At 44.8% G+C, this 12542-nt stretch overlaps 2 protein-coding genes across 2 annotated transcripts; one reads left to right on the forward strand and one right to left on the reverse strand.

Moving 5' to 3' along the window:
* Positions 1–1625: 1625 nt before the first annotated feature.
* Positions 1626–2117, forward strand: CCR75_007924 (uncharacterized protein; the record flags this gene model as incomplete). Its single annotated transcript, XM_067965980.1, has 1 exon — positions 1626–2117. One exon carries the CDS (start codon positions 1626–1628, stop codon positions 2007–2009), a length of 384 nt encoding a protein of 127 aa, XP_067820738.1. The 3' UTR covers positions 2010–2117.
* An 863-nt stretch (positions 2118–2980) lies between these two features.
* Positions 2981–3355, reverse strand: CCR75_007923 (uncharacterized protein; the record flags this gene model as incomplete). Its single annotated transcript, XM_067965979.1, has 1 exon — positions 2981–3355. The coding sequence occupies one exon, from the start codon at positions 3353–3355 to the stop codon at positions 2981–2983; it is 375 nt and encodes a 124-aa protein (XP_067820741.1).
* Between the last annotated feature and the right edge of the window lie 9187 nt (positions 3356–12542).

Genomic DNA, 12542 nt, shown 5'->3' on the forward strand with positions numbered 1-12542 from the left:
AGCACACACCCTAGCACAGCGAGGAAGCGGTTTGCACCTGCTTCTCTTGCGTGCAGTGAGGTAGTTGTGGTGGGCGCGCAAGCGACCTCACCCAACACACTAAGAACTCTGGTGAAGTGACGTCACGGGAGCGGTAATCCGTCTCCTCGTGCGCACTTCCCAAGTAGGTAGTAATTTGGAGACTGATTTATATTTAATAGAATTAAATACAAATACCTATTTTTACCAATTAAAATGATATCTCTATAGATATCATTTAATATGTATTGCGAGCGTATCTTTATAGATACCTCGCGTAACTGATGACGCTAGCCGTCATCATGGATGACGCTGGGCGTCATCCCTCCTAATGTGAATGCACCCATGTGCATCACATCCACAAGGGTTGGTCACAAATGTGCACCACACCCGAGTGTTGGGTCTAATTACTATTATTTAGTAATTGACCATCCCCTTAAGTACCAAATGTACTTAATGGGGACTGTGTATAATTAGGGCAACTCTTGCCCGTTCCAAAGTGTACTTAACGGGGACTGTGTAACATTCGGGCACCTTTAGCCCGTTTCAACGTACTAGTGTACGTGTAATGACGTGAGGCACCATTCGCACTGAAGCAGTGCGAAGTGGACTTGTACTGAAGCAGTACTAGTCGGTAGTGCCCCGTTACAGATAAGCTTTCCGAATATTACTACGTGAAGTAGTATTCTCCAAATATTATCTACCTTTAAGATAACATATCTACTTACAACCTTTTAGTGTTAATTTAATGTAACGATACACTCCGTTACAGTAGCTCTGTATTGATCTAACTACTTTGTGACAACAACAAAAAAAAGCTGATGAAGTTGCGTTGCCATTACTGTGCTCTTCGCACAAACGAACTTTAGAAAAGCTTTTTGGTGGCTAACAGCGCAAATGTATTACGGAGCATATTGTGGGATACAAAACGCTTTCCTTGACCGCAGCGTCCACTGATTTGCAACTTATTACAGGAACATTCTTCTCTTCGGATGATTAATTAAAAAAATGCTTATAGAGAGGAATCTTCTAAGAACCAATACTAGCGACGAGGCAGAAACGTGGTTCAACATTGCGCCATCAAATGCGACAGTCGAGAAAGAGCCAGCCTCCTTGTCGTAACCCTACAATGATGCCGCAGCCCTAAGATGATTTTTTTTCGCTGGTGCCCCGATTAAAACATTCAAACGACAGCAACTGCAACTAAAACCAAGGCAAACTTTATCCGAAGGGTGCGCATACTACAAACTTCCATTGTCTCCAACAGTAGGCCACGATCCCATGATATCGTCGTCGGAGTCGTATCAGACGGCGGGCAGCATGGTTGTAGATCCTTCAATCCTTTCAGCCCGTCCTAGAAGTCGTGTTGTCCATTCAAATGTATCGTCCAGACCAATCACAACGTGAGAAACTTCCACGTCAACCAAGCGCCCCGGTGCTGAACGATCACTTGCCAGAAGCAGATGCTGCTATTCTACCCCAACCCCTGGTCGGACCTGGCCGGGACGCCTTGCGCGCGTGTTCAGGTCGCCAACCACCTGTCGCCATTCTGCCTCGTCACGTTTTTTTTCTTAATTCCTAAACTTCCCATTTTATAACTTTTCTACATGGGGGTGCACGTGAAACGCGACTTTTTGCCCCGCATCCAGCGGTTGCAGCATCGAGCGACTCACTCTCCGCGGGGCCTTGCCAAACGCTCTAAATTCCGTCGCCAGTCGTCTCCAGTGGCAACTGACCTCCCCAAGGACGTGCGACAACTAAAACAGAAAATACTTCAGAATCATCCAGCGAAACTCACGCGATTTAGCTTAAGCCACATGCGTCACATGACCGTTCCACCCGTGACGATTCCCGACACGCTAGATGACAGTCACGCTTTGAGAACCGTGGTCTCTGGCAAGAGCGTGCCGCTTACTATGCGCATGTGGAACAACTGCAAACGCAGAATCAAGCACCTTGACATGATTGACGAGTATGTCACCTACCGGTGAAAGAGGCCGTCGCGTCTTATTCAATTTAGGATCATGTGCTTACGCCAATAGTGCTAAGCATATATTTAAATAAATGTACTTCTACGAAATAGAACACACGCTTTGTCGTATTCTTGGACAGCTACGTCCTTTTCGTGGCTACAATAAGTTCAACACGGGGTATACTACTCATCTGTACCCCTTCCAAATCACTGACTCGGTTACCAAGTACGATGAAAACGATGCAGTCAATCCGTAACATTTGTAACCACCTCTGGCGTGCTTGCCTTCGGATTGGTCTGTCGCAGGTAGAAAATTCGTATAGAGATTGTATACGAGACCTGATCTTCAACCGGATCTCAAATAAATATCCTCTTTAAACAAGAATAATGTGACAAAACAGAAATAGCTTGCAACTGGATAACTATGACATTAAAAATGGGCAAAAGATTCATTGTAAGTACTGTACATGCTTAGTTGTAGGCAATATTCTTTAACCCTTCGAGAGTTGCCAAGTACTACGACTATATTATTGCTGTCGTCTGCAGAGAAATATTTAACAAAACGATTCAATTGACCGACCTTCCATAGCAATACGTTTTCGCGAAAAGGCGCTGCTAGATGATCGAGATTTAAGCGTGCGTGTTAGCCGTTCTCAAAAGTCACCACAGCATTCACCACCTTTCTTTTCGTCATCCATTTTTTAATGAACGTCAAATACATGCTCACTCATTTCACGTCGTTCATCTTTGAATAATCATATTGATCAACATTGGCAACACTTGTGCCATGTCGATACTAGTTGCCCGTATAAGAAAAGTGTTTGCGTAAAATCGGTCAAAGAAACGAAATTAAAAAAAAGCGAATCCAATTGAACCCAAATATTTAAATATATTCCACACACGACAGTCACTACGTAAGCAATACCAATACTACGTTCATGCTATTCCCTTGCAGCAACTGCGACGCTTGCGTGCGTTTAGCACGTGCTTTTACCGAAAGAGGGTGCAGCGGAGCGGGTACGATTCGGCAATCTGCTCCATGTGGTGCCTCTTCTTGCGCTTGGTGTTGTCCCACATGCAGCGTGTAAGTGGCACGTTGCGACCCGCGACAATTGCCGAAAGCGCACATTGGCTGTTTATCTCCTTTGGAATCTCAACCGGTGGCACCACGCGTTTACGCATATAGCTTAAACTAAAGCGCGTGCGCTTGGATTGATGCAAACGCATGATTTTCTCTTTGAGTTGTTGCGCTTCCTCGGGGAGTGTCTCGGCGCCGGTTTTTGGGTGTCGCCGCCAGCGTACGACGTGATGTTTTCCAGTAGAAGAACTTTTGCGAAGCTGGATCAAGACCGGCTGTACTCTCATAGCAGCGATTACGGGGTTCCAAGAAGATTGCAAACTGACGTAGTGGCTCAAAAAGTGACAGGGCTTTCTTGACTGGCGTCGGTGCGTTTTTCAACTCCACACATCCCAAGATTCAAAGTTGGGTTTCTCGCCAAGCAACGAATATATATATTTTTTTGTGCAAGGTTTGAAACCGTTATATCTCCGAATCTTCCTGAAAATTCACAACGTGCAGCTTACTTTATAAAAAGTGTTAGCGACACGAAATGTTTTTTATTTTTTTCATACAGATGCGAGTTTCTATTTGTAAACTCGGGTGTGTCAAAGTCTTCCAATCACGATAATTACGTACTTTTTTGGTTTTATATAAATGCAACGTCGACCGTCCTAGGGTCTTCCAATCACGATAATTACGTACACTGGTTTTACACATTCAAAGGACGTAATTATCGTGATTGGAAGATCCAAGACGGTCGACGTTCGTAGATCCTGCGACAGTCGACGTGGGATTGTATACATACCGTAGCAGGGAGTACGTGTATGGCTTCGCATGGTACGCCGAACGCGCCTGGTACATGACGGAGTCAGCTGAACTGCTGATGCACGATGCTACGCATCCAAAAAATAGAACGAGCAAGTAGGCGTTGCGACTTAACCTTTAATTGTTAACAGTTTTTTTAAAGAACATCCAAAACAAAAGCAAAGAATAAACGTGAGCAATGCGGAGACAGGACAACAGGCTCTTTATATGAAGGAATTCATAAATTTAAAAATTTAGGCTACAAAGTAATTTCATGGGCGACTGCTAAGGTGAGCAATGCTTTTTCGTGCCATGTTTTCCGTGCTATATTTTATCGTGTTCTGTATTCTCGTGCTTAATTTCATTTGCGATACATTAATCCTCAAAATCTTGCAATGATTTTGACAAGTGCGTGCTTGCGCATGCTCGTTTATGGTGAATTTCTAATTGAGAGAGGGTGCTACTTTGGGAAGTGTCAGTGTCGTCTAGTGGTTAGGACGCGAGCTTAACACGCTCGAGATCGAGGGTTCGATCCCCTCCTCTGATATCGTAAACATTCTGGGTGGGAATGTTTCTTCCATCTTATTGGATTTAATTACTTTTGCAACGTGCTAATGCTTTCTTCCTTTACTCCTTTCCTTCAATGCTATAGCCCGCGCTACATGCATCACAATGTTACGTCAAATATCGTAAAATCGATTTTACAATCGACCACGAGTCGCATTGACAATTTGCAAAACGATAAATTTTGATTTCCGTTTAAATTTAAAAAGCAAATTCTAATTAGAATGCTGGCAGCTTAAACTTAAATCAGTTTCATATTCGTGAAGCTAAATTTGAGCAATTTCTCTCACCACTTTATGTTTTCGACAAAACTTGGAAAGATGTCTACCACGTTGCACCCTGTGATAACCTTTCAACTTTTTTGTCGAAATAATACTTACACTATTACCACTTTGCATCCAAATAGCCCAACAAAGTTTTAACCAATGATTAGGTTACGTCATGGTCCGGGCGAGATTAACAAAACTCTAGCTGCGTGCAAAATATAAAGCACCTTCGCTTTGCTGTAACGTAGTCTCCCTTTCATAAGTATTATTCCTATTAGAGGGGTAGTAACAGTTTAGTCTCATTAAAGAGGAAAATAAAAAAAGAAGAAACTCAATATTTATATAGAATACTAGAAGACAAAGCTTCTGTTGATTGGTTGATTTCAAATAAAATAAACTCCGCCAATCGTTGCTAGACAGATTACTTTACGATATTAAAATTAAACCTATTCTTGCGCGCCGCCCAAGGATAGGTTTATTTCTAATATTTTAAAATCTGTATTGGGGCACACATCGGTTTGAGAACCATTGTTGTGGTACATTTACTTTATGAGTAAAATACCCTTTTATATAATTTTAAAATAATTAGTTACGTAATTTTATTTATTATGGGTAACAAATGTGGTCGCCGCCAGATATAAATCTGTTGGCCAAAATCTTTTTTAAATTAGCTAGGGTAAGGTTTTTAGATTTAAAAATAAAATTAAGGGCAGTACCCCTTTAGATCTTTAGGGGTTAAGGGCCTTTCTAAGGCTTGCACATTGATATTTAAGAGATAGAAGCCTTTCTATGGTATATCCTCTTGGGGCACTAGTTGCCATTTCGCTATATGAATACCTGAAATCCTTGAACTAGAATTCCTGAAGCTTTAATAACTTGTACGACTCCCTAAGTTGTGAAACCCATAAGTTCGATAGAACTAAGTGACTCTTTGAGTCTGAAAGTTTTCCTCTGACTTTAGGAGTGAGGTAGCTCCGCTACACCCTGGTAGCACAAGTAGTCATTCTACGCCTGAGTCTGTACAATACTAAATTATCACAAAAATGGAAGAGATTCCAGAACTGTCAGAAGCGCAACGCGCCGCTTATGACAAGCTCAAAACATTGTTTGGGCTTGAAATCGTGGAATTTACTATCTCCCAGGGACCAGAGGTCCTCTTGAAGCCTTCATGCGATACGAAGCCTCTCTGATCGGTCAGATACAGGACCACTTAGCGGCATCTATGTCAACCGGGTACATCTCTGTACCTGACTCAGAGCCGAGGGCTCGCCCTCTAATTGTAAATGTGAAGATATTTGAGGGAATAGAGGGAGAAAATCTCCCTTTTTGGATTAAACAGATGAAAATGTCCATTGATTCCGCCTTGTTCTTAATAGAACAGCAAAAGGTGGCTATGGCCATTTCCAAACTTGAAGGTAGGGCCATGGAGTTGGCACTATCGTGCAGCACGTCCATAAACGACACTTTTTCTCATGTGATTTGCTGAAACAGCAAATGACCAGCATGTTTGCACCGCGGTCAGGCTTTTCGCATGCGAGCACGGCTCCTAGCGACTCGACAGGATTAAAGAACCCTAGAGGACTTTGTCCAGGAGTTGAGAACTCTCATTCCATAAATGCATCAGGACCCGGTGCAAGAAGCAATTGTAGTAACAATCTTTATGGGGGTCTCAATGAGGGCGTTGCCCGGACGGAATTATTCGGATCTCATCCTGCTACTTTTGAAGAGTCAGTTTCCATAGCGCTACGCGCCGAGTTCGACTTAAGTCTGCTCGCGTTAGCACGCCTGTTTGCCGAACAAGCTCTTCGAGCACATGGGTTCCGTCTAATAGAGCGGAACCCGTGTATTTAAGCCTCGTTGAGGAAGGAAGAGGCTCTTCAAGCTGTGAAACAGCATAAGACCATCCGTAGATGTCATATGTGCGGAAGCACGAAACATTTACATCCGGCCTGCCCCCTACGAATTCCCGTCAAGCTTGAAAGAGCTCAAACTTTAACCTATACCAGAGATCTGGTACGGTGCGGCTTAACGTCGATACCAAGTAGGTGCGGGGTGCCCTACTGGAGAAGACGTAGGCGAATAAATAGAACCTAGCCCCAATTAGCTCGGTGCTTAATGGCACGGGGCGAGAGCACAAGCTAGTCGCTCAAGCGACTGTAAAGGGCTTGATAAGCCGTGGTAAATTTCACTTGACTCAGGAGCGTCTTGCAATTATGCTCGACGCCTTTCCCTTGAAGGAAGTCAACAATACGTTGAAGTGCTTAAAGCACATAAAGGTGATACAATCACTGTTCGCTTAGCGACTGGGACTCGTGTCACTGTTCCCAAAGTTCCATTGAATTTAGGTATAAAGTTTCTAGACTTTCACAGTATGGAACGCTGTCTCGTCCTTGGTTTGGATTCAAGATATGATCTCATCCTTGGTATGGCCTGGTTAGAACACCATGCACCATGGATCGATTGGAGGTCTAAGACCTTAGGCACCACGCGCAATGTGCCTAACAAAGTTTTGGAGACTCATGAATCCACCTTTGCTAGGCAACAAAAGCGCTATTGGCGCGGATCATTAAATGAGTCTGTCAGTGTTTTAGACATTAGCATGTCTGAGATAATAAAGTCTAATGTAAAAAAACATTAATTTTGAGCCCGACTCAGCAGAAAAAAGTGGAACGGCACGTACTCCGTCGAGTGACGCTCGTTCTAATAACGATTTACTGAATGCTGAAAGCATTGTTGGCCTAAGGCCGAATCATCGAGGGTGCGATATCCCTGAGTTACGTGGAGTGGCACGTCTAAGTCCACCGAGTGTGGTCGGCCGAGGTGGCACCATACTGAGTGTCAATAGTGACACTATAGGTGGTTCGTCAGGGCATTTTGGGTCAAACCCTCTTAATGCACGTGAAACGACACGTAAACGTTAGCTGGATGAGGAAGTTGAGCTCCCTAACTCCTTGTCGGATGTCAAATTAGACATCATGTCTTGTATAGAACCAATACAGGCTGAAAAACCCGGGGACGTGAATGTCGCGGCCTCTAAGAGGCGTATTATCTCCACTCCAAGACAGGATGGACACGAAGCGTGTATACCCTCACAAAGTGATACGAGTGAGCAATTACATATGCTTGTAAATGGTGTAACCGGTAACATTGAGGGGAAGTTAGCCTTGCTGCAATCTCTTCGTAACATGCTCTTTTCAAAGCTAGACGAAATGTCTATCGATGAGTGCGGCCGAGCCTTTAAGGCTGTCGACTTATCTGAGATGGTGGTCATTCGACCAACAATTGAGTTAAACTCATCGTCACTTCTAGACGAAGCTATCCTGGATGACACATAAGCGGCACTTAGTACGCGAATGGGTCATCGATCCTTAAAGATCCTACGGATCCCTTTTATTCCTTGATTTAGGAATTCCAAGATGTGGTATGTAATAATCCACCATCTGTTTTACCTCCGGATAGAGGTGTTCGTCATTAAATTGACTTGGTTCCGGAAATTAAATACTGTGTCACAAGACAATGGCCTTTACCAAGGGAGCAGTGACGATTTCATCCGTGCTAAGCACGAGGCTGGAATTAGAGAACAATTGTCCTCATTTGACATCGACATTTTGTGTCAAAAAGCCAATTGGTAAATAGCGTTTGTACATGCTTATAATAAGCTTAACGCTGCCACTATACCAGCACAAACCCCATATCTAGAAAAGATGTTCTTCAGAACAATATGTTGGGATGTAGAGTGCATTGGACTTATTCGATAGTTACTACCAACTGCTCATGCGAGCTAGAGATATCCCGCTCACAGCGGTTAGCACCCCAAGCGGTATGTTATAGGAGTAGTTGGTTATGCCACAAGGGCTTTCCAACGCCCCGGCAACATTAAATCGTCTAGTGACGCAACTGTTCCGCCCTCATCGAGGTTACGCACAGACTTATTTCGATGACATTTTTGTCCAAAGTCGTGCGGAGCAGGGTCGGTCGGATATGGAAAACAATTTCGACCATTTGCGAGCAGTACTTGAGTGTACGCGCAGAAATAAATTGTATGCCAATGCATCATAAGTACCTTTTTGGCGCAAAAGAAATATCTTTTAAGGATGCTTTAATGGAAAGCGAGGCCATAGAGCGGATCCCGCTAAGGTCAAAGCCATAGTAAATTGGCCGGTTCCTAAAAACCAAAAGGATTTGCGTAAGTGGTTGGGTCTCGCCAATTATTTACACAAATATGGCGTAAATTACGCTGATATGGCTAGGCCATGATCTAATCTCCTTAAATAGGATATAGAATGGTGCTGGACTAGCACCGAGCATAATCATTTTCGAACAGTTAAGGATAGTCTTATCCATGCCCCGATTCTGGCACTGCCAAACCCAAATTGGTCTTTCAGTTTTGTCTGTGGCACATCGGATTTGGCAGTGCTCTGTTACAAACAGATGTTGATGGGCATGAACGTGTTATTGCGTTCAAGTCTAGACAGCTTAAAGCTGCGGAAAAGAACTACCCCAGTTCATGACAAAGAGTTATGCTATGAAGTACGCTCTCGTCAAATTCAGAGTTCATCTGCTCGGCTCTAAGCCGTTTATGATATGTACAGATCTTGCGTCATTACGCACGGCGATTAAGTCGCCCGATCGCTCACATAGAATGGCCCGATGGCTATCCTTTTTCGCAAAATATGACTTCGAGGTGAAGTATAAGCCCGGCAAGCAGAATGCTTTGGCCGATGCGTTATCACGCAGGCCGGATTATGAGCTTTCTTATTTATCGAATAGCTTGTCGCCTTCTCCTGAATTAATCCGTTCGGCTTACGCTAATTATGAACAGTGTGTAGCTCTGCTACGAGCTTTAAAGAACTCTGATTCAGGTATTAAATTGCCGGCACGTTTGCGTGCAAGGTAAAATCGATTTTCTATCGATAAAGACCTCTTGCTTTATTGCACAGACATCGCGGATCCTTCGCGTGTCGTTGTTCCTCATGATGAGGATTTGAAGTACCGAAACCTCTATGAGGCACACGACACTGTCCTTGGTGGTCATCTCGGTAGAGAAAACACCTAGGGCTCTATAAGGCAGAGTTATTGGTGGCCCAAACTTATAAATGGGTCAGCACATATGTCCGCACATGCGAAACTTGCCAACGAGTTAAACCCTCGGCGCATGCTGCTGCGCCACTGGCGAGCCTTTCCGTTCCCATAGGTTGCTGGGAGTCCATTAGTATAAATTTTGTTTTCAGCTACCTAATGATCCAGCCGGTAACTCCGGCATAGTGGTCTTTGGTGACCGATTGAGCAAAATAACTCACTTAGCGGCCGTGCCGGATTCCATTCATGGTGCAGGTACAGCTAAGCTGTTTATTGATCGCGTGTTTCGACACCATGGTCTGCCAGTGGTAATTGTCTCTGATCGGGATTCCCGTCTCACGGGAAAATTCTAAAAAAATATTTTCCGAGTGCTTGGCACCAGATTGGATATGTCCACTGCGGACCACCCGCAAACCGATAGTCAAACTGAACGTGTCAATCGCGTCATTAAAGACGTTTTAGGCAGCGTGTGTGCTCAGACACCAAAGCGCTGGAGCTCGATGCTCTCACTAGTGGAGTTTGCGTTAAAGAACGCTGTACATGCCTCTACAGGCTATACTCCCTTCTATGTCAACAGTCTCACCCACCCACGCGTTCCATTAAAGATACCACCTCGTGGTTCAGGGCTTGGTGGGGGAGAATTAGCCAAAACGATTGCTGATATCAGCCCTGTTACCGTTCGGAAACAAGTAAGCGAGTTTCTCGCGACGTGATTTAGTGTCTTTAGACATGTGAGATATACGATGGCTGATAGCCAAGGCAAACAAAAAGAACAAGCAGATGCCAAAGGCAGAAGCTGTATTAATTCTTATATAGTCGGAGACGGAGTTTTACTAAACGCTAAAAATCTCCCTACCAACTTAGTTTCCGCGGTCTTCAAGCCCAAATTGCGCCCGCGCTTTATTGTACCATTTACGGTCGTGGCCAAGTAGGGCCTAGCTTATACGCTAAACCTTCCTAGCAAGCTACGTACACACCCACTGTTCTACTTTAGCTTGCTAAATCCATTTCGGGAACATTCCCACGTGGACTTGAAGGCGCTTGCGTCGAGACAGGCGGTCGTGCCGCAGATTGCTGCATCCTCACCAGGATGTCCAGCTGGCCATCTTTACGAGGCTTCTGACGCTCCCGAACAGCCTCAAAGGAGCTCTCAACCCGAGCAAGAACCTCACAAAGAAGTTGCACCTCGTGTCGTTGAGCATCAAATGCTTCCGCCGAAATTTCGGCCCCCCTCCCGCGCTGCTTGATGCGCGGGAACATCTTCAGTTTAATGTGGAGACACTTTTAAAGAAACGTCGTTGTAAGGGTCAATACCAGTATTAGGTGAAGTAACAGTGGTACCCCTCTTCTGAAAACTCTTGGGAGTTCGAGGTACTTCTCCGGCAAGATTGCCCGTACGCCGTTGACGCTTTTGAGCGCCAAGCTCAGGGTCAACTCGCGTCAAACGCCGCTTCCCACCACTAAACGTGAGATTATGTGGATCTATAGCCTCAGTGCGGCTTCGATCGATAGTTGTACGGTCAACCAAAGCACTAAAATATCGGCTTGACCTTCCTTTGTTTTGTGGCATGAATGCGGAATGTAACTGGCCTTTGGCCTTAAGCTTAGCGAAATCGAAGCGAAGCTTCCGTTCCAAACTCCTATTAGCAGACTCTCTGATATACCAAATATTACGAAGTCGGCGGGCCCGGTGGACCCACTTCTCAAATGAGACTTCGTTTTCACTTCTTGTTTATTGCACGGTCAACCGAAGCACTAAAATATCGGCTTGACCTTCCTTTGTTTTGTGGCATGAATGCGGAATGTAACTGGCCTTTGGCCTTAAGCTTAGCGAAATCGAAGCGAAGCTTCCGTTCCAAACTCCTATCAGCAGACTCTCTGATATACCAAATATTACGAAGTCGGCGGGCCCGGAGGACCCACTTCTCAAATGAGACTTCGTTTTCACTTCTTGTTTCGTTTGGAAACAAAACGATCGGAATTTCCCTCATGGAGGTCACCGAAGCCCCACGGGCTTGATCACGTAAACGCGTCAAATACTGGCTGCGCGCATTACCTTTGGCGTAAGGTATTTCTGATGATGAGAGTCGCGGGCAGCGATCTCTTCCGGCGTTCTCGCCGGGTCACCGGAGATCAAGGTGCCCAAGCTGTGACCCGCTATCTCTTTGAGACGCTCGTCCGCACTACGCGGAAAGGTTCTATATTCACTAGTGAGCGTTAGCTTTCGCTATCTCTGCAGCCTGACGACGAGCTCTTTCCTCTATGAGGATTATACGCTCTTGCTCTTTATCGAGCGGATTCGTAATGATGTTGGACTCAGGGATTCGTGTCCTGTTCAATGCCGTTAAGACATCAGCGGCACCACGTTTTGGGAACGAATTTGGGGCCCGCCGATGTTCATCCGGAGGGGAAGGTGTGAGAGAACGACGCTCTTTCTCCTCCTCCTCTGATGGAGAGTGACTTTCAAAGTCCACCATTCCCTCATCTTTGAGGAAGGTGCTAGGAGTCTGTGACTCACGCTTGATTGACATGAACAAAGGGAAGATAAACACAACCGAACGGTTAGCTGTTTAGGTTTCAACCTTAAAGAAGAAATGAAGCAAATGTTGTCACCCGGTGTCAACAGTCTGATGGGGGAGTGTGTAATGTGGCAAACATCGGTTGGAGAACCACTGTTGTGGTACATTTACTCTATGGGTAAAATACCCTTTTATATAATTCTAGAATAGTTAGTTACGTAATTTCATTTATTATGGGTAACAAATGTGGTCGCCGCCAG

The sequence above is a fragment of the Bremia lactucae genome, linkage group LG12, assembly GCF_004359215.1.
Source record: "Bremia lactucae strain SF5 linkage group LG12, whole genome shotgun sequence".
NCBI lineage: Eukaryota > Oomycota > Peronosporomycetes > Peronosporales > Peronosporaceae > Bremia > Bremia lactucae.